We start from the raw sequence: 25,302 nt of genomic DNA, 5'->3' as shown, positions 1-25,302 counted from the left end.
TTAAATACATATAATTTATGTTCTTGTATAATAAAACACAACGTGCTATAGTGAAAAGGGAGCCTTTAACTGGAACATAAAGACTAAAAGTTGATCGATTAGACCAATATTTCACAGTATTACTGTACTGCACAATATATTACAGTTCTTTACTAGTTCTAGAGATATGATTTTTTTTATAAAAAAAATAAAAAAAAAATATGGCTAGTGGGACAACGGCACATTTCTCAACTATACTTACAAGATATTTTTAGTTTGAAATAAGGAGTATTATCAGTCACCTTTTTCTGGACACCCTGTATATGTATATAGACTATAATATATATTATAGTACTGTTACACACTATAGATGTGCAACATCCCAATAATATCAGAAATATTTAAAGGTGTGATCGCTTGATCAATTTAGAGTTGAAGCCAACACCTTTGTGCTGCAGGCTCATTGTGTAACAACAGATTCCATAGTTCTTGAGATCATACTTGTGAATGAAGGATTAATCAAATTTAACATTAATAATATATATATATATATATATATATATATATATATATATATATATATATTTTCCTTATAATTTAGTTTTGTTTAAAGTAACTGAAATTTCACCTTAAGTGGTAGAGAAGATTAATTCAGTTTACTAAAGAATCTTAAGACAATAAGGGTAAGTGAACTTTATCTTTACTCTTTGTTTGGAGTTTGTTATTGATGATGGATAATTTGAAAGGTTAACAGGATTTTTAAAATTTGCCACTTTTACATACTACAAAAATAGAACACTACATTTCGAGAATTGAAATATATCTTCTTCTTCAAATGAGTGTTAAAAACATATACTAAACAGAAAGACTACAAAGTGTGGTGAAAAATTCTCTATAGTTTAATATAACCACAGAATATATTGTACTTAATAAAAACCAAGCAAATGCAAACAGTTGAGAATGAACCCAAATGAAGACACTGCACAGAACCATTTGGAAGTCGCCCCACTTACACTAATACACACCATGGCTTGGGAGATCCACAACACAAACATAAGGCCAAAGATGTCTACCCTTCATCCCGCTTGACCATTGCCCTCCACGTGACAACTGTTGTATAGTGCTCATAGTTTTGTGTAGTAACATTGGGTTCATTTAGCAGCATATAGTTTTTTTCACATACAACATATTTTGTTCTTACACTGTGGCAAGTTATCATCATCACTCTTACTAGTATTGAAATGTCTATGTATGTTTTATCTAATTTCTTAGAGTATTTTGACACATCAGGAAGAAGATAGCTTTCAATCATCGATATGTAGTTTTATATTTTTGTAACTAATAAAATGGTCAATGTTAAAAATTCTACTCACATTAACAATATAATAATTTTTCAATTGAGTTTAATTTTACACAGTATTAAATGATGAGTACTCACGGAGAGCGTAGGTACTCTAATGGTCTTCTGGAATCTTGCAGACTTGGTGATGGCTGGTGATGCTGGGATGGTGATGGGCAGTTCCTGCTTCTGCCCGACACCAACTGGCTTCTCATAAATGACTTTTGGCATTGGCCTAGCTGTAAATCTAAATGGTTCCTCCTCAGCCAATTTTGGTGCAGGCTGTAAACAATGTTTTACATTAGTTTTATGATTAAGATTTTATTTGATGTGTTCACTGTTTACTTTTCTGTTCTTTCTAGTACCTCCTGCCGAGATCTAACAGTAAAGAAACTAATGATAAAACCATGGTGTAATCTTGGTGGCACTTTTAAAAATAAAAACTCTTAAACACTAGCACTTTGAAATAAAAATTGTACTTTTGATCCCCGTAAAAACTAGAGTAAAGTTAGAATAGACCGGAAGACTAAAAACTATTTATTATTAGCAAATTTCTATAAGGAAAATAGTCTTGTAATATGAACTAAGAAAAAGGTGAAATCTGCATTGATTCTTACCTCAACCACTCATTGTGAAAAGTTATTAAAATTATTTATGTTTAAGACCACATTCTTTGTTTCTTCAACTTTGCACTATGTTTTCTTATGCATCCTGATTTTAAAATAGTAAATCACAAGTGTTTTAAAAACGTTTATTTTTTTAATTGCAGCTGAAAGCAATGGTTTATTATTTGGGAAAACATGTTTTTGATTCCCTTAATATAAAACATTATTCACAGAAAACGTCTTAGTCATCTAGCTATGTATCTAGCTTAAATAATTCTGAAGTAAATTTAAATAAAATCCCTAAAACAAACTTGCACATTCGAATCTAGGAGCCTTGAAATGTATGTCACATGAGAGACTCCCAGCCTTTTTGGCGTTGTTACATATTCTAAAAATAAAACAATTATTATACAGGCAAAGAAATTATTCAATTAAATTTCAAACACATGCTCATCATGTTTCATAATACAATACCATTTGAGAAATACGCCTTCAATGTCTGCATGTTTGAGAATTCACTCTTCTAATACACTAGTGCTTCTGAGCAGCAAAACAAACTTACATGCTTATGTAGAATGTTACAAATTAAAATTGATAGGACAAATTCTTTATGAACCACTAAATAGAATCAGTATAAAAATGTTAGAACAAGGTTGATTTTTATGTTGTAAATTTACAACATTTTTTACTTATCATTAACATTGGCTGAATATGAAAACCAAATAAAACACTTGAAATAGGTTACATAAAACACACACACAAATTGGAAGATTGTGACCTTATAACGTCAGTCTAAAAGCGATACCTTGTAACTTTTGGTCATATTGAGGCAGTCACATACAAGGTATCATGATTAAACAATGCAGTACAGTGTTTTATTAATTTATTAAGGCTATACTATTATTATTATTATGTTTAGCCTAGACGGAATTTTAACTACAACAATCTGCTGTTAAAAAAAAAAAAAATAACTCTCCCTTGTTACCTGGGATTCTGTTTTGACAGCAAATGATGTGGAAGAGGCCTACTTTAATTTCAACCAAACGCTCCAGCTTGCACTTGACGATGCATGTCAAAAAAAAAAGATCTCAAACTACACAAAAAAGGGGTAAACGACTGAGGTATGATGAAGAAATTATGACACTTAAAAAGGAGGTTTTAAAAGCGCAAGACAGATTTCTCCTAACTGGCCATCCCGATGACAAGAAGACAGCCACAGATAAAAAGAAATCCTACGACCAAAAATTAAAGAAGGCAAGGCTGGAAACATGTGCTGCATACATTGAACAAGCAGAAAACAAAACCAAAGCTATATGGGACACCATCAATAGTGAGAGGAAAGGGAGGAAAGAACTTGACAACAATCCTACAATAGAACTAAATGACAATGGAATAAAATTTACTGACCCTACAGATGAAGCAAATCGCTTTAATTATTATTTTGTAAACATAGCTGAGGAAACACTAAAACAGAACAAAATATATAACACACCACCAATAATTCAAAATCTTCCAGCTACCACAGACAATACTCTTACTTCTTTACGTCCAACAACACCTGACGAGATAGGCAGAACCATTCAATCATTAAAGAACTCCATATCCTCAGGCATCGATGAAATATCTTAAAAAATCCTGAAAACATGTGCAGATGAGCTAATATCGCCTCTAGTGAAGATCGTCAACATGTCCATGGCAGAGGGCACTTTTCCATCCAAGTTGAAGATAGCCAAGGTATTTCCAAAACACAAGCAAGGGGACCTACAAAACATTTCTAACTACCGACCTATCTCACTGCTCTCATCTGTCTCCAAACTTATTGAGAAGATTGTTAAAGTAAGACTCCAGGAACATCTTCTTAGTCAAAACCAATCATTGACAGACAGCCAACATGGGTTCGTTACTGGAAAATCAACCACAACTGCACTGATAGACCTTGCTGAGTATATAACTGAGAACATAGAAAATGGCAACACTATCACCAGCCTGTATCTTGACCTAAGCAAGGCTTTTGACTGCCTGGGACATGATCTTATTCTAGCTAAACTTCAAAATTTAGGAATCCAACGAACAGCACTAAAATGGTTTGCAAGTTATCTAAAAGGACGAGGCCAAATGGTAGAACTAAAACACACAACAAGAGGATTTACAAATACTGTTAGATCTGAATTGGTACCGACTAACAGAGGAGTTCCCCAGGGCTCTGTCCTAGGGCCAATTCTGTTTGTGCTGTTTATTAATGATTTTCCAGAACATCTAGAGGAATACAGTAAGATGGTCATGTATGCGGATGACACTGTGCTGCTTACTGCAAACAGAAACGTAGATCAACTAGGAGTGAACACTTTTATTGCCTTCAATATGACACAAGACTACTGTATGAAAAATGACTTAGTTCTCAATGAAAGTAAGACCAAGCAAATGTCATTTGGGAATAAAAAGTCTACAGTATCTGAAATGCCCAACCTGACAGCAGCTGACAAAATCAAACATCTAGGTGTCATACTTGATGAAAATTTATCCTGGAATAATCAAGTGGACAATCTTTGCCTAAAACTCGGGTCAGCTCTTTATGCCATAAAACGGATCAAGGCAACTAGTACCCTTGAGGCAACAAGGACTGCATACTATGCATTGTTTGAAAGCCATTTACGCTATGGTATTACTGTCTGGGGCGGATCCACTATGGGCAATCTCAACCGCGTCCTGGGTATGCAGAAAAGGGCAATCAGAGGAATAGCAGGCAAGTCGAAGACAAAGCTGTAGAGATGTTTTCAAGAACCTGAACATCCTGACGGTCACTTCCATCTACATCCTAGATACTGTCCTTTACTGTGTGACCAAAGCCCCCCTAAACAAAGTGACATGCATGAATACAACACCAGATATGCAGGAAACTATGTGCTGCCAGGTCACAGAACAGCCATGTATGAAAGGAAACCATTGTATGCAGGAGTGAAGATGCTAAACAAGATACCAGACTACTTGAAAGCTGGAGGCCCTGTGCTGATGAAGAGGAAGCTACAGAGATGGCTGCTATACAAGGCTTTCTACACCCTAAATGAGTTCTTTACTTGGGGAGACCCCACATAACACTGAAGAAGCTTATCTATTATACTAATTTGACTTAAATTTGACGCTGTAACATTTCTTGAAGAAATTGTAATAAAGGATTGTCTATTGTTTCAAGAATTAAAGAAGATGACATCAGAAAATGAAGATGATGTTAAACTAAAAAAAAGTACAGAAACAACAAGTGTAGTACTCTGCTTGACCAACATGAGAAGTGTTGAAGTAAACCTAGAGTGTTAGTGAACCACAAAAATCTAATTGGAAAAATAAGATGGAAAAAAAGAAAAATAGCAGAACCAGAAGACTGGCGGGACAACAAAAATATGAAACTGAGAGAAAAAGGAAAAGCTCTTGAAGGCTGGTCCAAGAAAATAGAGGAGCAAAAAGAAGAGAGAGAAAAATTGGTGCATCTAGTAGAAATACGTCTTGCTTGAAAGAAAATAACCACAAGTGGCAACAAGTTACTGAAGATGAAAGTAAAGCACTCTTTGAAACGATCTGGGAAACCCTAAATGGAATAAAAAGAATTGAATATAATTTCATTGATTCAACTCCAGAAAAGAATTCTATAAAGAATAATTAGGTGGTGATGTAAAAAAAAAACAAAAAAAACAATACATTATCATTTAAAGTTTCAAAATGGAAAGAGAGTTCAAGTATGTAAAAAGTCTTCTCTAAGTACATTTGAAACACGCTGCAAGTGAACTGACTATGGAGTAGTTATATGTGTGGCTACCACAGCTAACAAACTATTAAAAGGAGTAAACTGCACTAAGAAAAAGGTGGACTGGTGCTTAACCCTTTCCACTCGGAGCGGTAATGTTAGAATGTCCACAGAGATCGGATGGGCAGCAGTGTTGGCCACCGCCATTTCCTCTAGAGCATGCATTTATTTTTAGAGTTGCCGTCCTTAGAGATCGGATGGTCAGCTGTGCTGTCCGTTGAATAATCCTACTAGCGCTCGGATGGACAGCAGCGTTGACCACAAGTTATAAACTTTTTTTTTTATTGTGACGTATTTTTTTATAATACAACGCATTAAGATCAATCAGCTGTTTCATTACAAAGCTTGGAAATTGATCATCTGGTCAATATTGCATTCTAGGCTTTCGTTTTAGCGCACTTTTAAACCCATTGTCACTAGTGAGTTAACCTACACGCATTATTAGAACGGATTGTTTATTATTCTTAGTATTGTGCAATTTCATTAAATATTAGTGTAAATGAAGTATTGTAGATATCAGTGTAAATATAACTGTAAATAAAAGTGAAAATATATCAGTATTAATACCTGGTTTTACTGGTATTATTATTAATTACTGGTATTAGAGCTTGTTGGCGATGTAAGGAACAGAAATAAAAAGAAGACCATCCCAATTTCAAGACATTTCTCGACTAAATGGGAAACTTCATCTACCATATCCCCTTGAAGGTAAAGAAGTGAAGGATTGCGTCGTGTGTAGCAGCAGAGCACAAAGCGGCACCAGGAAAAGAGTGAAGTTTTATTGCAAAACTTGTGAAAATGAGCCCGGTCTTCACATTGGTGTTTGTTTTGAAAAGTACCATTCATCTCAGATATTTCAACAACAAGATGACAACTAGCCTGCAGTTAAATTTGTATTCGGAACAATAATAAGCAGTTTAATTTTATTTTTGATCATGTTATAATTATTTACTGTCACATTATTAATACTCATTGTAACTCATGTTAGTTTATAGAAATATAACATTTCCATTGTAATACTTTTCGACTACATTATTATTTACCTTTGGACCTTTAAATCCATTTAACTTTTTAAAAGGCATAGTATCAATGACGCACTGAAAATAAATCCGAGCTGGTGGGGACGCAACAATGACATGGCTGCTGTGTGCACGCAGCCGCCATAGTGGACAGCACCGCTGCCCATCCGATCTGAGTGGACAATACGCGCTAAAATAATACGAGCCTACGAGAAGCCATATTTGGTCAGCGCTGCTGCCCATCCGAGCGGAAAGGGTTAACCCAACATTCACATTGAATAAAATCTGCCAAAACAACAACTTTTATGTTTCCCTTTATGGTCAGCAATCCAATAAACATTGTTGATCCTGTGGAGGGAGCTAATAACCTGATAAAATCCCAGACAAACTGGTCGCCTTCAAAGCTACCTGTCTAATTAGTCCAAGTAGAAAGTTAGCTACTGTGTTAAATAGAATTAGTAGATAAATCAATATTTGTTGCCATTAAAAGATTATTGTTATTGATAATGAAAGTAAGCTAGTTCAGTTATGGGAGAGTTATTTTTTAAATTCTTGGTTACAAAATAATGATTGACAACCATAAGATAAAATGTGAGAATAGTTTTTGTCATGTAGACATTTCTGTGTTGTAAAAGCAATATTATCTGCATATATAAACTTTCTAGACTGTGTTACATAATGTACGTAGTATAAGCATAAAAAAAGGATAGTAGCAAGACCGAACCTTTCGGGAGGCCGTCATGAAGATGTCTAAACCAGTCTCCTTACATTGTTTTAAACCTAAATCTAGATCAATGTAGCCGAATAGTCACTCAATATACAGCTAATAAGTTGTACGAGAAGAGGATGAGATATTAGGTTGTGAAACTTTACAGGAGAAGCTGGTGTGATTTTCTTTTCCTACCCAGCCCAAATAAAATAATTAAGTGTTATGATCTAGTCACGGCATTAATATTGTTTAAAACAAGCTTGTTCAGTACGGATTACGTTTTATGAATACTATGAACAAAATCTAGAGAGTAACATATATGGATGGGTATGCAAACTATCTACAAGGGTCACCCAGAACAAAAGGGCCATTTGGTTGTAACAATTGAGAAGGCTTCAGTTCCGACATCCCTTAGGTGCTTACACCACGTAGGTGTTTAAAAATTGTAAATGTAGTAATTTGCCAGTTTTGGTTTTATTGACATTATTATAATGGATGTATTAACAGAAAATGTGCCAAAATGTGATTAGTTATTCATATGTTAAACACTGAACATGTGAAATCTGCTGAAATTCACCATGAACTTGTTTCAGTATATGATCCGAGTGTCATGTAGCAAGAGTACAAAAGTGGCATTACCTGTTTAATTAAGGTAAAACTAACATTCATGACAAAGCCATAAATAAAGAATTATATATATATATATATATATATATATATATATATATATATATATACATACAGGGTCTGTATAATAAGTAACCGGACTGACTTCAGGAAATTTTTTATTGGCAAAATATGTACAATTTTTCTTTAGAAATCTTCAAAGTAGTCCCCATTGGAGTCGATAACACGCTGATACCGTATTTTCCAATCCTTGAACGCGCTCCCTGGAAGTCGGCAACCTCGATGTTGTCTAGAGCCCTCGTCGTAGCACGTTGAACGTTTTCCAGAGTCCCGAACCGCGTCCCCTTAAGGTGTCTCTTGATCTTGGGGAACAGAAAGAAGTCTGGTGGTGCCATATCCTGGCTGTAAGGAGGCTGTGGCAACGTTGCCCTCGACTGTTTTGCCAACTGTTCGGTGACGAGCAGGCAGGTGTGCGACGGTGCATTGTCGTGATGGAGAATCCACGAATCGGCAATCTCCGGACGGACTCGGTGAACCCGGGCGGTTAGTCGACGGAGCACCTCTCTGTAGTACTGGCCGTTTACAGTTTGACCGGGTGGCACAAACTCTTTGTGAACAATGCCTTTCACGTCAAAGAAAGCAATGAGCATCGACTTCACCTTCGATTTGCTCATGCGCGCTTTTTTCGGTCGTGGTGACGCCGGTGTGTGCCACTCTGAACTCTGCTGCTTCGTCTCAGGATCGTATTCAAAAACCCACGTCTCGTCTCCTGTAATAACGTGGTTGAAAAACTCTGGTTCGGTTTGCAGTCGATCAAGGATTTCCGAAGCGACAGCAACACGACACTTCTTTTGCTCATCAGTCAGGTGTTTGGGTACCAGCTTCGCGCAGATCTTCCTCAAGCCCAGATCGTTCTTAATAATGTTTTGAACGGTCATCTTATCAATTCCGACCTCATCTGCGATAGCCCGAATGCTCAGACGACGATCACTGTTCAACACATCACACACACTTTTTGTACATTTGTGTCCGTGTGACTCGTTGATGGAGGACCGAAGCGCTGTTTGTCATGGACGTCATCACGGCCCTCCCGGAAGTTTTTGTGCCACTGAAACACCTGAGTTCTGGACAGAGCATCCTCACCGTAAGCCTCTTGAATCATTTGAAGAGTTTCCGTGGGCGTTTTCTTGAGTTTGACACAAAATTTAATGCTAAAACGTTGCTTGATCGTACTCTCCATTTTCACTCCGACGGGGTAACTGAACATGCACTCCGCTCTCGCTCGATACTAACTCTCCAAGCGCTTGGAGGCAACTGCTACAGCCCGGTTCCCTTTCACTAGACCCCCCCACCACCACTACAGCACCAGATACCGGTTAACAGACGCTTTGACGGAGCGGGGCAGGCTCAGTCCGGTTACTTATTATACAGACCCTGTATATATATATATATATATATATATATATATATATATATATATATATATATACTCTTCTAAGTACTTTAAAGTGTACACAAAAACAGAAACAAAAATTCAGTGCTCATGTTTAATTTTCGAGTTCACAGAACCCTTCATCAGAACTACACTGAATTAAAACATATAAACAGAACTCAAACAAAGAACAAAAGACATAACCAAAAATTTTAACAAATAAATACCATAAACAACAAGATTCCAATCAGCTGTGTGTAGAATATTTGTAAATGTTTACATAGAACTAAACATTTTTTTGTTATAAAAAGGAAAAGAGAATCATCTTAGGTTCAACCCATCTGGTTGCCTTGATTTTAAAATTAATTGATGTGCGATTTCAACATTTCTTAAATTTATCAGATTGGGGTTTGGCTCTAAATGGTAAATTCCTTTTAGGCTGAAGCAATTTTCTAATTTATTTTGATTGTGTTGAATCGCATGAGCAGATAATGGTCTCTCATAATTTTGATGAACAACATCAAATCGATGATTGGTCATTCTCACTCTTAATGGAGTGATGGTTTTTCCAATATAGTCTTTGGGACAGAATTTACAGGTTAGTTGATAAATTATGTTTTTTGTAGTGCAATCAATGTTACCTTTAATAGGATATTCTTTTTCAGTTGTGCTACTTTTAAACGATTTAGAATTTATTAACATCTTACAAATGCCGCATCTTGGCTTGTTGCAAGGATTGCACACGTTACATTTGTTGTTATTACTTTTTGGATTTCCCTCATACTTTAATTTCGGTCTAGAGAAAATGTTTTGTAAATTTGGAGGTTTTTTAAAAGTTACTTTGGGGGGCTTAGAAAATAAATTTCTAGTTTCAGGGGAAGATTCAAAAATAGGAAAAGAAACCTTTAGAATTTTGTTGATTTTATGAAGGCCAGGAAAATATTGGGTGATAAATTTAGGATCATTAGGATTAATAGCACTGGAAATATTTTTAGGTGCTCTGATTTGTCTATCAACAAGATTTTTTGGATACCCCCTTTCAAAAAGTAGATGGAACAGTCTGTTTATGTAGTTATGGAAGTCAGATTGATTGCTACAAAGATTTTTTGCTCTTATTGATAAACTCTTGGGGATAGATTTTTTAACGTGAACTGGATGGCAGCTGGTGAAATGCAAATATTGCATTTTATTACTGTCTTTGACATGAATTTTTGTTTTCAAATTATGATTTTCAATAAATACATCAGTATCCAAGAATGTTACTGAATCTGGTGAGATAGACCATGTAAATTTTAAAATGCTAAATTTATTGAGATTAAAAAGAAAGTCGTTAAGTTCTTTGATACCATGCTGCCACATTATAAAAATATCATCTATGTACCTGAACCAAATTAGAGGTTTATAATTTTGACTGGTTAAAAAATTCTTTTCCAATAGTCCCATAAAAAAATTTGCATAAGAAGGAGCCATCCGTGTGCCCATAGCAGTTCCTTTAGTTTGAAGGTAATTTTGGTCTTAAAATTTAAAATTATTTAAGGTTAAAATATCATGGTCATAAGTTTGAGAATGAAATTAGTACTAGGTTTGGAATCGTTTGGGCGTGAATCAAGGTAATTTTGGGCAGCGCTGAGACCATCATCTGTAGGAATATTTGTATACAAAGATTCTACATCGACAGTACACAATAAGACGTAGTCAGGCAAGGGTTGATTAATTTGAGCTAATTTAGTTAAAAAGTCATTAGTGTCCTTGATATAGGAAGGAAGTGTTCTTACAAACGGCTGCAAGATGTCGTCAACATAAGCAGATATCCTTTCCGTAGGGCATCCATAGCTGGAGATGATAGGCCTGCCAGGAGGTGGTCTGGTAGGCTTGTGTGTTTTCGGTAAAGTGTAATACACCGGAGTTCTAGGATATCTAGGTGTTAGTAGTTCAATGGCTTTCTGAGACAATCCCTCTTGAGGACCGTTGTTCATAAGGTAATTTTGGATTTGTTCATTATGTTGAGGAGAAGGATCTTCATCTAATTTTTCATATGTTGATGTGTCATTCAGTTGTCTTTGTGATTCACCAATATAATCTAAAGAATTCATCAGAACGATAGAGTTACCTTTGTCGCTGGGTAAAATAATTATGTCTTTGTTTTCACATAGTGATTTAATTGCTCTAAATTCATTGTCAGATAAGTTTTTGGTAGTATTTAAGTTGTTAGGAAACGAGGAATTTGATAGATTGGCTAGGACGACATTTATGAATTCTTCAACAGGATGATTAGTTAGTTGGTAAAGGTGGAGGTTCCCAACCTGGATATGTTTTGAATTTTGATAAACAGTCAGGAATTTTTTCAGTTATATTTTGATTTCCTGTATTTTGGACAGTAAAAAAATACTTTAATCTTATACTGCGTGCAAAATTAAGGGCATCCGTAACAAGTTTGAAGTGGTCAAATCTTGGTGTGGGTGAAAAAGTCAGGCCTTTTTCTAATATCGATCTTTCGTGAACATTTGGCGAATAGTTCGACAGGTTTTCAATTCGCAAGGTTTCTTCATTGCTGTAGTTAAATGGACGTAAATTGTAGCTATGTTTGTCAGACTTAAGTTGGTGGTTGTAATTTATTGGATGAAGACTGTTGATTTGGCTTAATATCGGTAGCATCCATGGTGTTCTTGGTATTTATGGTTTCAATAGAAGTTGTAGTTTGCAGAGGGGTGTTATCGGAAGAATTTGAAGGATGGTTATCGGAGGAATTGGAAGGGATTTCAAAGGAAGACGTAGAAATTATTGGGAAATTTGGAAGTAAATTTAGATTATCAAGAATGTTTTCAGTAACACATGAAGATGTTAGTCGAAAGGTTTGTTGTTGAATACAAGGATAAGAATCTGAATTGATAGTGGGGAGTGGAGCAAGGTTATTTTTATCAGAAATTGAACTATTACTAGCACAAAAATTATGTGAAATTGGGCTATTATTTTGGTATTTATCAGCTGAATTGCAATAGTTTTTTGAATTCGCTTGCAGATTTCAAACGATTATAATTCACAAACGATTATAGGTAAAGCAATAAAACTTAGATACATCGTTACTACACCTATAAATCTACCTTTTTTTTGTCATGTCAGGGGGATGGCCCGCAAGGAGTCAGAAGGAAATCATTAATTAGAGCATAGGTCGAGTAGTACATCAAATTAAACGTCTCTAGTAGTAGAGTACAATGCTGCAAATCCAACCTGAAAAGGTTAATTCTTTAAAAAATTACACTGGTTTAAAGTGTAAAACATTTACAATGTAGTTCCTGCTCTAGGTGGTTTAGTAATCTTGTTTTGGCTCAAGTTGTGAAAGTTAAACTTAGTAAATGAATACTGGGGTTAAGAAATAGTTTGAAGATAGTTATTGACTCTTCACATCAAATATTGTTAGTTTAAAATAATGTACATGTTGAGTTATGCTCACGTTAAATTCTTTTGCCGAATTCCTCGAAGACCATCCTCCATTGGATGTGAAGAGTCAATAACTAAGAGTGAACCTGTTCAGGTTGGATTTGCAGCATTGTACTCTACTGCGTTTAAAACTTGATCTATGCTTTAATTTACAGTTTCCAATGTAGATTTATAGGTGCAGTAATAATGTACCAAATATTATTGCTTTATCTTTAATCAATCGGGAATTATCAAGCTCGTGCGGTACTTTTTTACAACCTGTATATATACATACATATTTACAATTAAGAGATAGTTTAATATCAGTTTACAAAGAGATCAAATTGCATTTATTGTGGAAGTACAATGCAACTATAAACCTTACTAATCATTATCAGCATCTGTTTTTCTTCCAAACAAGAGATTAATATACTCAGAAATAACATCTCAAAAATGTTTGAAAATACACGTTTTACAACTACTAAGCTTTATTGCATGGCCAGATCTTTCTCATTAGTCTTGTGTTCAGTTTTTATCCGACCTCAAAATATTTGTTAATGATTAAAATGAGTGGTTTAGCATACATGTACAACATGAACCTTATCCACACCAACACCCCTCTTAGAACTAACCTCATGAATAATATCCTTGACCTCTTCCTCATCAGTAGGCAACAAGTTTAAGTCTTCAGTTGAATCAAATTGGTTTACATTCTCGTGTTCCTCAGCCTGTACATTCATTCGATCCTGTCAGCTTTAAAATGTTCTCAACAAAACAGATATAAAATATATTTGTAGTATTAATTGGATGAAAATGAGCTTGTTGTTATGGTTCAAATGGACATTACAATTATTTACGTTATCATTATATGTTGTGTTAACTATGTTTCATGATGCTTTGTTAGTACATTTAGTGTTATTTGTTTGTTTTGCTTTCACACGTCAACTATTCAACCGATTGTACTGAATATAATTTCGGTTCCTGGGATGAATATAATTCTTTTCTTATTTAGAAAATCTCACCGGGCTACGCCCCGCTGGTCTCGATAAATATTAACTCTTTAAAATATTTTCTTGATTTTGGCAACAAGTCAAATTTAACATTAGCCTTTGAGATATAATTAACCAGTAGTGCTTATACACATGCAACGCCTACTAAAGGCTGCAGGTAACTGCTAGCAGTGCAGATATAAGACACAATGTAGTCTAGCTTCTACTATAGATTTAAAATCTGTTATGAAACTTATCTTAGTTGTCTTTTGGCAAAGTAGTTTTCTCACAGCTGTGTATGTATATATATTTTCTTGATTGGGAATAAGGCAAAAACAGCTATAGAGCAAAAAAAACTCAAATCGGAGTATACTACAATAGCCATAAATATAACTTTTTAACATATTTTTTTATCATTGGAAGAAGGAAAACTCAACATTGGCATCAGAAATATAATTCACTCGAACCAGAAGTAGCTCATACAGGTGCAAAACCTATGAATGTGAATGCGAATCTGCAGATAACTTCTAGTGTTTATATATTTTTGTTCTTGTGTATTCTAACTTAATATTTATATTGTATTTCCTTTGCACTCTAAGTACAAATACTTGAGTTTATTTCTATACTTAATAACTCTTCATTAAACCATTTAACACGTGATTTATCTTTCCTTCTTTAACACTAAAAATCATCTTCAAAACCATATTCCTAATACATAATTATCTTATAAATGATTAATTATAGAAATAAAAAACTATACAATCTATGTCAGGGGTTCCACTCAACGTTAATCAAGTTTACAGCTCTTTCACGGTTTTTACTGCAAAGAAAAAATAGTAATTTCAAGGTTGATTGTTTTTATAAACAGCATTAGAAATAAAAATAAAAAAGAATGTTTGTTGGGGGGGGGGGGGTTTAAATTTGAGACGTAAGCATGACTGACGTAGCGGAATGATGAAATTATGTCAAACTTATCCTTATTTCACTAAGAGATGTCGAAGATTCATACTGGGATGAACGTGAACGGATGCGTCTAACAATATGAATCCATTTTAAGCCTCGGCTATGACACATGCGGGAGGCGGCTTGCCCAACGGTATCAATCTTAATATGCTCTCATAGGATTAGCATGATTTTACTATTAAACCACCCATATAAGGAGTTCACATGAATAAGATTACGCAAGACTAAACGTGACAGCTAGTGGCGATCAGTCCTGATGCGATCTAGAGTGATTTCACACACAGAGTGGTCACTGAACACAGATGGAATGAAAAGTTGTTGGCTTTGGCAGTTAAATCACGGGTGTATTTCAGATGAGTAACGCAAGTTTCGGCGTTCTAATGAGATTTAGGTTCCTCTTCCCCGCCTCATTCATCAGTCGCCTCAAGATGAAACATGAATGAAGAATACATTTTTGTATAATGCTTCGCTGTTCCGTGGTTTAAGGTGCCGCAGAAGAGTGGTAAGACAGTTTTGAATCTTCAGTTCCAGATTTCTATCAAGTCAATATTACCTACTGCTAACTGCACTCATAGGAAGACACCAGAATTTTGTTTAAGTTATTACCATATGTTTGAAAGATCATTAAATGAACAAGTGTGTTAATATTAACTCGTTTCTTAATTCTGCACACTTCTTAACACAGACCTACACTCTATTTCTATTATAAAATCGATCAGTATTAAAGTTGCAAATTTTTAACAGTAAAATAATGTTAATAACATTAGAACCGAAAAGAAACATACCTGTATTCAAGCTGAGTTGAGACACAAGAAATGGCAACAGACGCTAAAAATGAATGCAGAGTCCTGGACCAGTTAACAGGCTCAAGGCACATTTTTTGGGTGCTAACCAATGAAACCTGCCACTTTGTATGAAAGCACTAAAGATCGCCTATTGTTTTCAACTCAACAAGTATAAAAGGCGAGCAGTCAGCGTTTTTTTTAATATAGAGTGCAAAAGCTGAGTTCGGCGCTTTGTTAGGGTCTTATGGTCCATGTGAAACCGGCCTTAGTGGTGTATAATCACAGTCGACAGCAGTGACGTAGTAGATATGAGGAAGCATTGGACTGTAACCCTTAAAAATATTATATAGCGAACTGCAAAATTGTTTTATTACATCTCAAATACAGGGTGGGCCTGAAAATGAGGTTCACAGGTTCTTATCTCAAAAATTTCAAATCAAAGGATAGGTCAAATAGCACATTTTTTGAACAAAAGATTTTTGAACACTGAACGTTTATATAAAAACATTATTGAAACTTTCTTAAGCATTGTCCAAATCACAGGGATTTTTAAAAGCTTTTTTTTTACTGGAAAGAGCACAAATTAAGCTTTCAAACGGTGTGTCATAATGACCATTTTTTAAAAGTTTTTCTTACAGCACAAACATTTTCAAATAGAGTACATAGGTTGTTAATTTTAAATGTGGAACATCAAATTAAAAGTTGTTAAAAAAAAACATTAAAAAAATTTTACTATATTTTTATATCTTCTAGTTTACAAACTATAAAATAAGTATTTTTATTTGATTCAAGCATACCTCTTAATCACTAAAATAAAAATAACAATCACATTTAGTGGAATATACGAGGTGTGTCCAAAAAGTATCTGACCTTGACATCTGGCATGAACTGACGTTACTCTGCGGCAACGGCAATCTGGTCCCCTTCAAAGTACTCCCCTCCACAAGCCACTACCTTATTCCAACGCTCCTCTCACTTCCGGAAACACTCCTTAAAATCATTTTGTGGAATGGCTAACAGGTCCTTTATCGCATTTTGTTTTATTTGTTCAACATCGTCAAGTCTTTTTCCTTTCAAAGGAATTTTTAATTTCGGAAATAACCAGAAGTCACAAGGAGCTATGTCAGGACTGTAGAGAGGCTGTCGTAGTTGGTTGATGTCGTGTTTGACAAAAAAACGCTAAATAAGATTTGAGGAATGAGCTGGCGCGTTGTCGTGGTGCAGGATCCAGTTATGGCTTGTCCACAGTTCAGGTCGTTTCCTTCGCACTGCATCTCGTAGCCACCTTAGGGCCTCAAGATAATACTCCTTATTCACTGTCTGGCCTCTTGGAGCATATTCGTGATGAACAACGCCGTCCCGATAAAAAAAAACTGTCAGCATTGTCTTGACATTGCTTCGACTTTGTCTTGCTTTTATCGGCCATTGCTCTTCGCGAGTATTCCACTGTGAAGATTGAGCCTTTGTTTCAGGGTTGTAGCCATAAACACATGACTCATCACCAGTAATAACTTTTTTAAATAGCCCTGGGTCACTATATCAAATCCAGATTGTCCTGTGCAATTTCAAGTCGACAGTTCTTTTGGTCTTCTGTCAGCAGCCAAGGAACAAATTTTGCCGAAACACGGTTCATTTTTAAATCTTCGTGTAAAATGTTACAAACTGACGATTTTGGTATTCCTAAATCTTCTTCCAGCTCTCGGACAGTCAATCGACGTTTTTCATTAATTGCTGCATGAACACGTTCAACATTTTCAGTGTTTCTGGCCGTTGAAGGCCTGCCAGATCGGTCATCACTCTCCACTGATATGCGGCCATTTTTAAACCGCCTAAACCACTCTTTTATTAGTGTATCGCCCATAGACACGTCACCATAAACTTTCCGTATCATAGTAATCGTCTCTGATGCTGAATGGCCAAGTTTTTGGCAAAATTTAATGCAAATGCGCTGCTCAACACGTTCAGTCATATTGAAATGCGATGCACACACACAACAGTACTGTACGGAACAAAGCGCTGTGACTCATTGAGTAACCAGATCGTATTCAATGCCTAACATGGGAAGGAGTAGGCTCGCCCTTCCCCTCCAATAAGCGGTTTGAGCCGGTTGGTTACGCCGCGGCCGCCTACTGGTCAGCGGTCGGATACTTTTTGGACAGACCTCGTATGTGATAACCTTGTAATGTACTAGAAAAACAAAACTGATAAAAAATCGCTACAGTATGATAAGCTCAGAAGTTCTATAATTGGATTAGAGAGGTTGATATTCAAACAAGATCCATTATAGTGTTTTTAAATGTCTTTGCACAGTCCTTTCTATTTTCCTAATAAATACGCTTCCAGAACTGCTAGTTGCTTTAAGATGGTGCCCCACCGCATTTTGCTTTTAATGTGGGTACCACACTTAATCGCCAATTCCCTGAAAGATGGGTAGGCAGAGGAGAAAATTTGTCATATCCAGCTGATCAATATTGATACTAATATTACTATAACCTATTGTTTTTTTCTAACGTATGCCAGCTGTATGTATGTTTTTTTATTGTTATTGCCAACTGCAGCTTATTAGTTAATTGCTTTGTTGTTTGTCTTAACTATAATATTATTTTTTAACTTTTTATATTTCTGACAATTGTGACTTATTTGTTTAGCTTAATTACGAATCTTTTATTGAGCATCTTTAGAAGTGCAAGTGTTAAGTTATAATTGTTTAATATTACATCACTTTTGATACATAAGGCACTTACATTTGGTTTGGAAATGGATTTCACAAATGCTGAAGCTTTTGGTATTCTTATAGTTGTAGGGAGAATGTTTCAGAATTTTACAGGTGCTGCTCCCTTTATTACAAGTAGAGCGATATTCCGATTGCAAGCATCTCATGCAGAAAACATTCTAGTCGTAAAATAAGACATTCTTTACTTCTTTACTTTAGTCTTGCATCTCGCTTGTATGCAGAGCGATATCCTGAGCATTAGGATCGCACACGTAAAGTCTAACAGCTCGTGTAAGAGAGACTGGCCAAGTACAACACTACAATAATAAATCCAAATAAATTGTAAGACCAATTACAAGTGAGAAAGGTCCAGATTATAGAAGCTGCTCTACAAAATCCTCACAACTCAATCAGCCAAATTTCTTCTGACTCTGGCACAAAAAGTCCAGCATGGCATCTATTTTAAGCATGTTTAATTTTTAACAACATTTAATTTGATGTACCACATTTTAAATTAATGATATTATTTGTTCACATTTAAAAGTTTTTGGGCACAAGGCTGCAAAGTTTTACATATTTGAAAAGTTTGCGCTATAAGACAAACTTGCAATAATAGTCAGATGATATACTGTTTGAAAGCTTATCTTGTGCTCTTTCTAACTGACACTTGTAAATTTAATTACACAAGTACTAACAAACAAAAAACCTTACCATTTGGACAATACTAAAGATATTTTCAAATATCTTGTACCAAATCGTTCAGGGTTCACATATCTTTTAAATGATGTGCCACATAATCTATCTTGCCATTTTAAATTTTCAAGATTCAAATCTATGACCCTAATTTTCTGGCACACTCTGTATTTGAGATGCACCAAAGACAGAAGTTAACCATATAAGATTTTAAGGGTAACAGTTTATTGCATTGCTTTATGTCAGATGGTTCAACCACAGGAGATTGCGCCCGAGTGGTCTGAAACACCCTATATAAAATAATTAAATAAATAATCATTTAACTACATTAAATTATTCAAAGACCACTATTAGGCTTAGCTCTGATAAAATCGGTTTGTTTGATGTTACTTATCTTCAAAACTAAAACTTTCTTTAATTCCATTTAATTTAAAGTTTCTCTGTTAAGAAAAGGCAAAACCAATTCCAATTCAGCATGATAAACTTGTTATATCTACCATTTTCAATCTATTATGTGTCCAAAGGTTATTTATATCAACAGTTTAGTTAACATCCATACACTAGGGTGATATTCTATAAATAATCTAAAATAGAATGTAAAAAGTTTAAACGGATCAAATTAAAAGTGAGTTAATTTGAATATACATCTGTTACGTGCCCTCATAAAAAATGTTCTTTCTTGAAACACAGGAAAGTGACACATACTTCACAACTGGCGGGATTTTCAATTGTAGCACTCATTTCAACACTCCACTGTATACAAAGGACAATAGGCACGATCCACAATCTACCACGGCCGGTTGCAAACTGAGTGTTGGAACACTCTGACGTCAAGATGGAGGTGCTAGTCCCGACTATTGCCACGCCAAATCAAAATGTCTGTTACTTTCTGGACAGCCCTCGTAAGTAGAGAAATAAAATGTTTTTAGTAATAGGAAATCTAATTCTTATTCTTTATAACAATGAAATATGGACAAATTTGATTTCTTGACATCTTTTGCTACAAGAAAACATTACACAAGAAATCAAGTCTTTTTTGTTGAAAGATCTTTCATAACAGAGTGAAGGGTAGGAGAGGTATATCATTTAGTGTGGCTCAGATTGCTACAGCTCTTTAACTACCCATTCCATTTGTTTTGATTTTTAATCTAGTTTTGCACATAAAATAGCTGAGTGTACTCATTTTGTTTGGTTTGTCATGTCTTCCTGCGGTTTACGATATGGAGAACTGTCTGTAAAGCAACTCATCCTACCATTTACAACATGGAGAGCTAAAGGAGTTAAAGACAATATTATCAGTGATAACATCAGAAGTGAGAATACCAGGAATACACAAATTATAATGGTATTGTGTCGGTCACACAATCTTAAGTACAATTTATCATTAATCCCATCCCCTAATCTTTTATAAAACTCAGTACAATATATTTATAAGATTTTATAGCTAACTAACTTGATCATAGCAAATTATAGGTGGAAAAATGTACAAAAAAACCATTTTCCTTGTTCTAAGACTGAAGTGGTTTGAGTTACGGAAAAAGTGATTTGTTCTGTTACTTATTAATAAAAGGCTAAAATAAAATAGCCTTCTTCCTGTTTTCTTCTTCTTCATCAAGATCCCAAAAAAATTTGTTTGAAACAAAATCTCTTTTATCTCAAACTCATGGTACTACCCACACGCAAGTTAACAACAAAAGAACAAAATTATTCCAGAACAATAGCATCAGGCACAGTCTAGTTAGCTACTATCGCTCAGCGACTATAGCAAGAGTAGCTTCAGGAGAGATAACCCATAGACAAACTTTACTGTAGCACTCAACTTATCAGTGCATAAGGATCATACCAATCTAAATCACACCAGACAAGTTCTGTAGTATTGATTATTCTGCTTGAATAGTACAATATTTACACTACTAAAAGAAGAAAAGTTTTCAGATACCTTTTTAAAGACTTGTGTCAAATTGAATGGGTCTGGTACAGTGGTCGCTTTTTCAGATTTTTGAATTGGTTTTGGTGGTTGCAGAACTTTGTCATTCAAAGGCATCGCTTTCACCTGATGTCTGAAACAAAAAAAAAACCATGACAGTTCATAGTTTTGGTTGTACTTTGCCAAGAACTCTTAAAACGAAGTAGAACAGGCATTTAACCCTCACACGGACATTTGCCTCCTCTCACCTCAACAAGGAGTCTAAAGTACAACTGCTTTGTACTACTATATACGGCTACTTAGAACTGCTAATGAAAATATCTACTGACAGTCCTGTATTCCTCGTTTACTGCATGTTTTTATGTCTAGTGATGCTATCTACGACTAATGTTAGTCTCTTCATTGAGAGTGATTTACCCGTTTTTCATTACAATTTCTTTCAATGTCATTTTCTATCTTAAAGAATTATTAGACTTATTAATAACTTCTTGAAACTACCGTTTTACTGGTGTATTGTTATGTTGTTTTTAAAGTTCTTTGCACACAACATGTACTCTTATTTTCATGTAACAAAACAAACAAAAATTTCTTTCTTTTACGAATGCATATTTTTGTTTACATTTAATTTACCTTATAGGCTTAATAATTTTTTAAATATTACCTTTTACAATAAAACATTTAATAATATTTACAACAATGTATAAAATGTATTAGTTTTGTTCGAATAGAATTATAGAAGTAACTAAGATAACACCCCTACGCCATTTTGCAAAAGTTATGGGCAAATAACGCAAAAACTAATGATCTGTAGGGATAATGCCAATGTCTTGCATATATCAATACAATGCATGCATGGTACCTTTTAGTAAGACTTTGAGGGGGTCCAGCTTATCCCTTTACGTAGTATCTAATGTTTCTGGTGTGCACAGTTTTGGTAAGAGGTGGCATTACAATTTTTAAGAGATTATTTGCCCATAATTTTGGCTAGGATCGTCATACACGTTTTGTTCATGTCCATTGAATAGACCTTTAAAATGACATGTCACAAGATAGGGGTTGCAATTTGAAATTTTAAAGTGGTCCCCCTCTACCTCCTTTGAAAAGGGGAGGAGGAAATATTTTTATCATTCAACTTTTTCATTTATTTAAAGTCGGAAAAAGTATTTTAACAGGTATGATGTAGACTGTATGTCGACATCTCAATCCGTTTGGAATATATCCAGGTGTATCAGGACTTAATTTACACCCTGTATATAGTTAATAACATTTTGTTGTGAATATTAAGTGTTGGGTTCCCTAGTTTGTGCTAAAAGTTTTGTTGGCATAGATCAAGATAGCCAAATAATGAATGGGAAACACAATATTATAAGTAAGAAATTGTAAAACACTATAAAAACAGTTTTTATGCTAAATTGAAACTTGAAGACTTTTTTATTTGTTAGTAAGAATGTAGTTTTAGGTAGTATAAACCCAATATTACTTATAATAATTAAAGAGATGTGTGTTTTATTGGATGAATAATATTTGAAAAATACTATACAAACATGAAATAAAATTAAAATTGCAAAATCTTTAAATTTACTAACAAACACAGTAAAACATGTGAACTTAATTTTTTAATGTCAATCCATACCAAGAGGGCCAGCACTGGTTGTTTGAGCATCTCAGAAACATTGAATATTTAAAGAGTGATTACTCTTGGATCTGGTTAGTCAAAAAATATTTAAATATTAGTTTGTTTAATAGTCCGCTGTTTACAAATAAAGGCCAAGAGCAATCCATTACTGAATAATTAAAAAACCGTAGATGCCTTGAACGCCAAAAGTAGTACTCAAACCATCACAAAAATAGTTGCCATTTATAAATAATGAGCAATCAAACATTTTGTAAAAGTATTTTTTGTCTTACCTGACATAAGGACCCACTCATTAAATATAAATTTTTTGGGATGGTGAAGCAACCTATGAATTTTTTATGGACCACTTGGTATAGATAAACCCTTCAAAGAGACATAATGACAATATACAGAGCGTCCCACAAAGAGGTTTAAATGTTTGATTTTATGTTACTTGCTCATTTATGTACCGAACATTTTCAAAATTAATGAAGTAGATTTTAAAAATATACTGTGAAAACTAAAGCTCCCTAACAATTGCAGAAACAAAATGGTGACATATTGAAAATTTTACTATTTTGTTTCTTATAAAAATTTATTTCTTCAATTACCTGATTTAATTACTGCGTGATTTTAAAGAACAGCTGTTTAATAACGCTCATTATTGAAAACAGATGTTTGATTGAAGAATATTACTTGTGCTATAAAACATAACCTAACCTCCATTAAAGTTTTACTGGTATTGAAGTTTGAGAAATGGCTTTTAATGTTGAACAAAATGTGAAGTGTTGTGCGTGGGCTATTGCTTTTGGCAACATTACAGAAGCAATCAGACAATTTCAAGTTGTCTACCCCGGAGTTGAATCAACTTGCAATCCAACAATAACTAAGTGGAAAAATCTTTATTAGAAACTGGAAGTGTCGTAAAAAAGTACTCTACACTCTAGAGGATCAAATGAGGAAAGATATGTACTAGTATGCGCATCAATGCTCCGCTCTCCAGGTAAACCGAAATCTCCAAGGAAGATTGAACTTGAAACTGGTGTTCCAAAGTCTTCAGTACAGAGAATAATTAAGAAAAACAAAATTAAGTTTTACAAAAGTCACCAAGTCCATAATCTTCTTGAAGATGATCCGGACAGGAGAGTGAAATTTTGTTCTCTTATCATTGAGTTTCATGAGCTAGATTCGAGAATAATTGGTATACTCAATTTGTTTTTACAGACAAGTTCACTTTCTACCGCAATGGTGCTGTTAATAGGCATAATTGTAATTAATACAACACCGGTAATCCACACATTCAGACATCACTCAAATCAAAAGGAATTACTGTTTGGGCAGCTGCCAGTTGTAATGGGGTGCTATCTTACGACATTTCAGGCGGTAAAATGACTGGGAATAGGTATGAACAGGTTTTAAATGAACAAATCTTGCCTCATTTTACGGTTCCAGAAATGAATCAAGCAATCTTCCAACAAGATGGTGCTCCTCCTCATTTCGGAAATACTGTCAAGCAAATACTAAATGAAAACCCTCATGACCGTTGGATTGTAAGAGCTTACGATTAATTTTTTAAGCGCTGTTTTCAGTGTGTCGCTGTGGATGGATTACAGTTCGAATAACTGTGGACTGTAATTGTAGGTTTTTTAATAGGCTATGTTCTAATTTTCTGATTGAAATGCTTTATTTCTATAGAATATGAAAATTAATAATTTTACAAAACCAAAAATACAGTTTTCTTTACTGCTTTTAAAGTATAGTTTTCAAAATGCCACCATTTTGTTTCAACAATTGCTAGAGAGCTGAAATTTTCACAGAATATTTTTAAAACCTATTCAATGAATTGTGCAGAGTTTGAAAATGTTTAGTGCATAACTAGTTAAGTAATATAAAATCAACCGTTTAAACCTCTTCGTGGGACACTATATAATAGTATCTTATATACCTGAGAATCTAAGCTTTTGATTCATACACAACACTTATTGAATACTTGTATTTTTATGTGAATCAAGGTTGAAATACTGAACTAATTTATCAATATGATAGTCAGCGCCAACTATTTATGCACTGTTATCCTTTATTAAAATTTACCAACAAATTTTTAATACTGAAAGTACCTCTATTTGATAATTTAATGCATTACAAACACAAAGATAACAGATTTATTATAGTAAATATTTGAATTGATCGTGCTGAACACAAATGACTAGATTCTAGTCAATGACCGGATCTAGGGTCAAGATAAAATTGGGAATTCCTCTTCTGAGCATTATTGAATCTGAATACTTTTGACATCCACAATAACAACCCATACTGTGACAAATCAAATTATTTAACATTTTATAGACCAATCCCTTACTTTTAAAAAGAAGTAAGTTCTGTGCTGACAAATAAAAGTGTTTAAAGTAATCACAAAGAGTTTTGGCTCATTTCTTGATCAATTGCTTCCTTTTTGTATACAATGTGGTTGACATGTTGATGTGTGACACAGACTCAACAAGTGTGCACAAATTGGCAAGTGTTGCAGCAAAACATGAGTTTTGTTAATTTTAGGATATCATATGTTTTTAAATTGTTGTAAATACATAACCAATAGCTTGTATAGTCAAAAACATAAATTGGACAACACATGACACATACTAATAAGAATCACCCAACATCTCATAATCCCCCTTAAAGTTGCCAGGATGACAC

The 25,302-nt window shown here is 34.5% G+C and overlaps 1 protein-coding gene across 2 annotated transcripts in view; it reads right to left on the bottom strand.

Annotated features, from left to right (window-relative positions):
* The window catches only part of LOC124369235 (targeting protein for Xklp2-like), a 54,768-nt gene that overhangs the window by 13,602 nt on the left and 15,864 nt on the right, over positions 1 to 25,302 (bottom strand). The window contains exons 5-7 of one of the 2 annotated variants that reach the window (XM_046827119.1): positions 21,006 to 21,126; positions 13,556 to 13,651; positions 1,418 to 1,600 (exon numbers count right to left, since the gene is read on the bottom strand). In XM_046827119.1, coding sequence (XP_046683075.1) covers positions 1,418 to 1,600; positions 13,556 to 13,651; positions 21,006 to 21,126 — 400 coding nt within the window. The remainder of the gene's footprint in view (positions 1 to 1,417; positions 1,601 to 13,555; positions 13,652 to 21,005; positions 21,127 to 25,302) is intronic. The other variant, XM_046827127.1, reaches the window with a different exon arrangement.

This window comes from Homalodisca vitripennis, chromosome 1 (genome assembly GCF_021130785.1).
Source record: "Homalodisca vitripennis isolate AUS2020 chromosome 1, UT_GWSS_2.1, whole genome shotgun sequence".
Classification (NCBI taxonomy): Eukaryota; Metazoa; Arthropoda; class Insecta; order Hemiptera; family Cicadellidae; genus Homalodisca; species Homalodisca vitripennis.
Note: the sequence above shows the minus strand (reverse complement) of the source record. Positions and strands in the feature narration are given on the sequence as shown.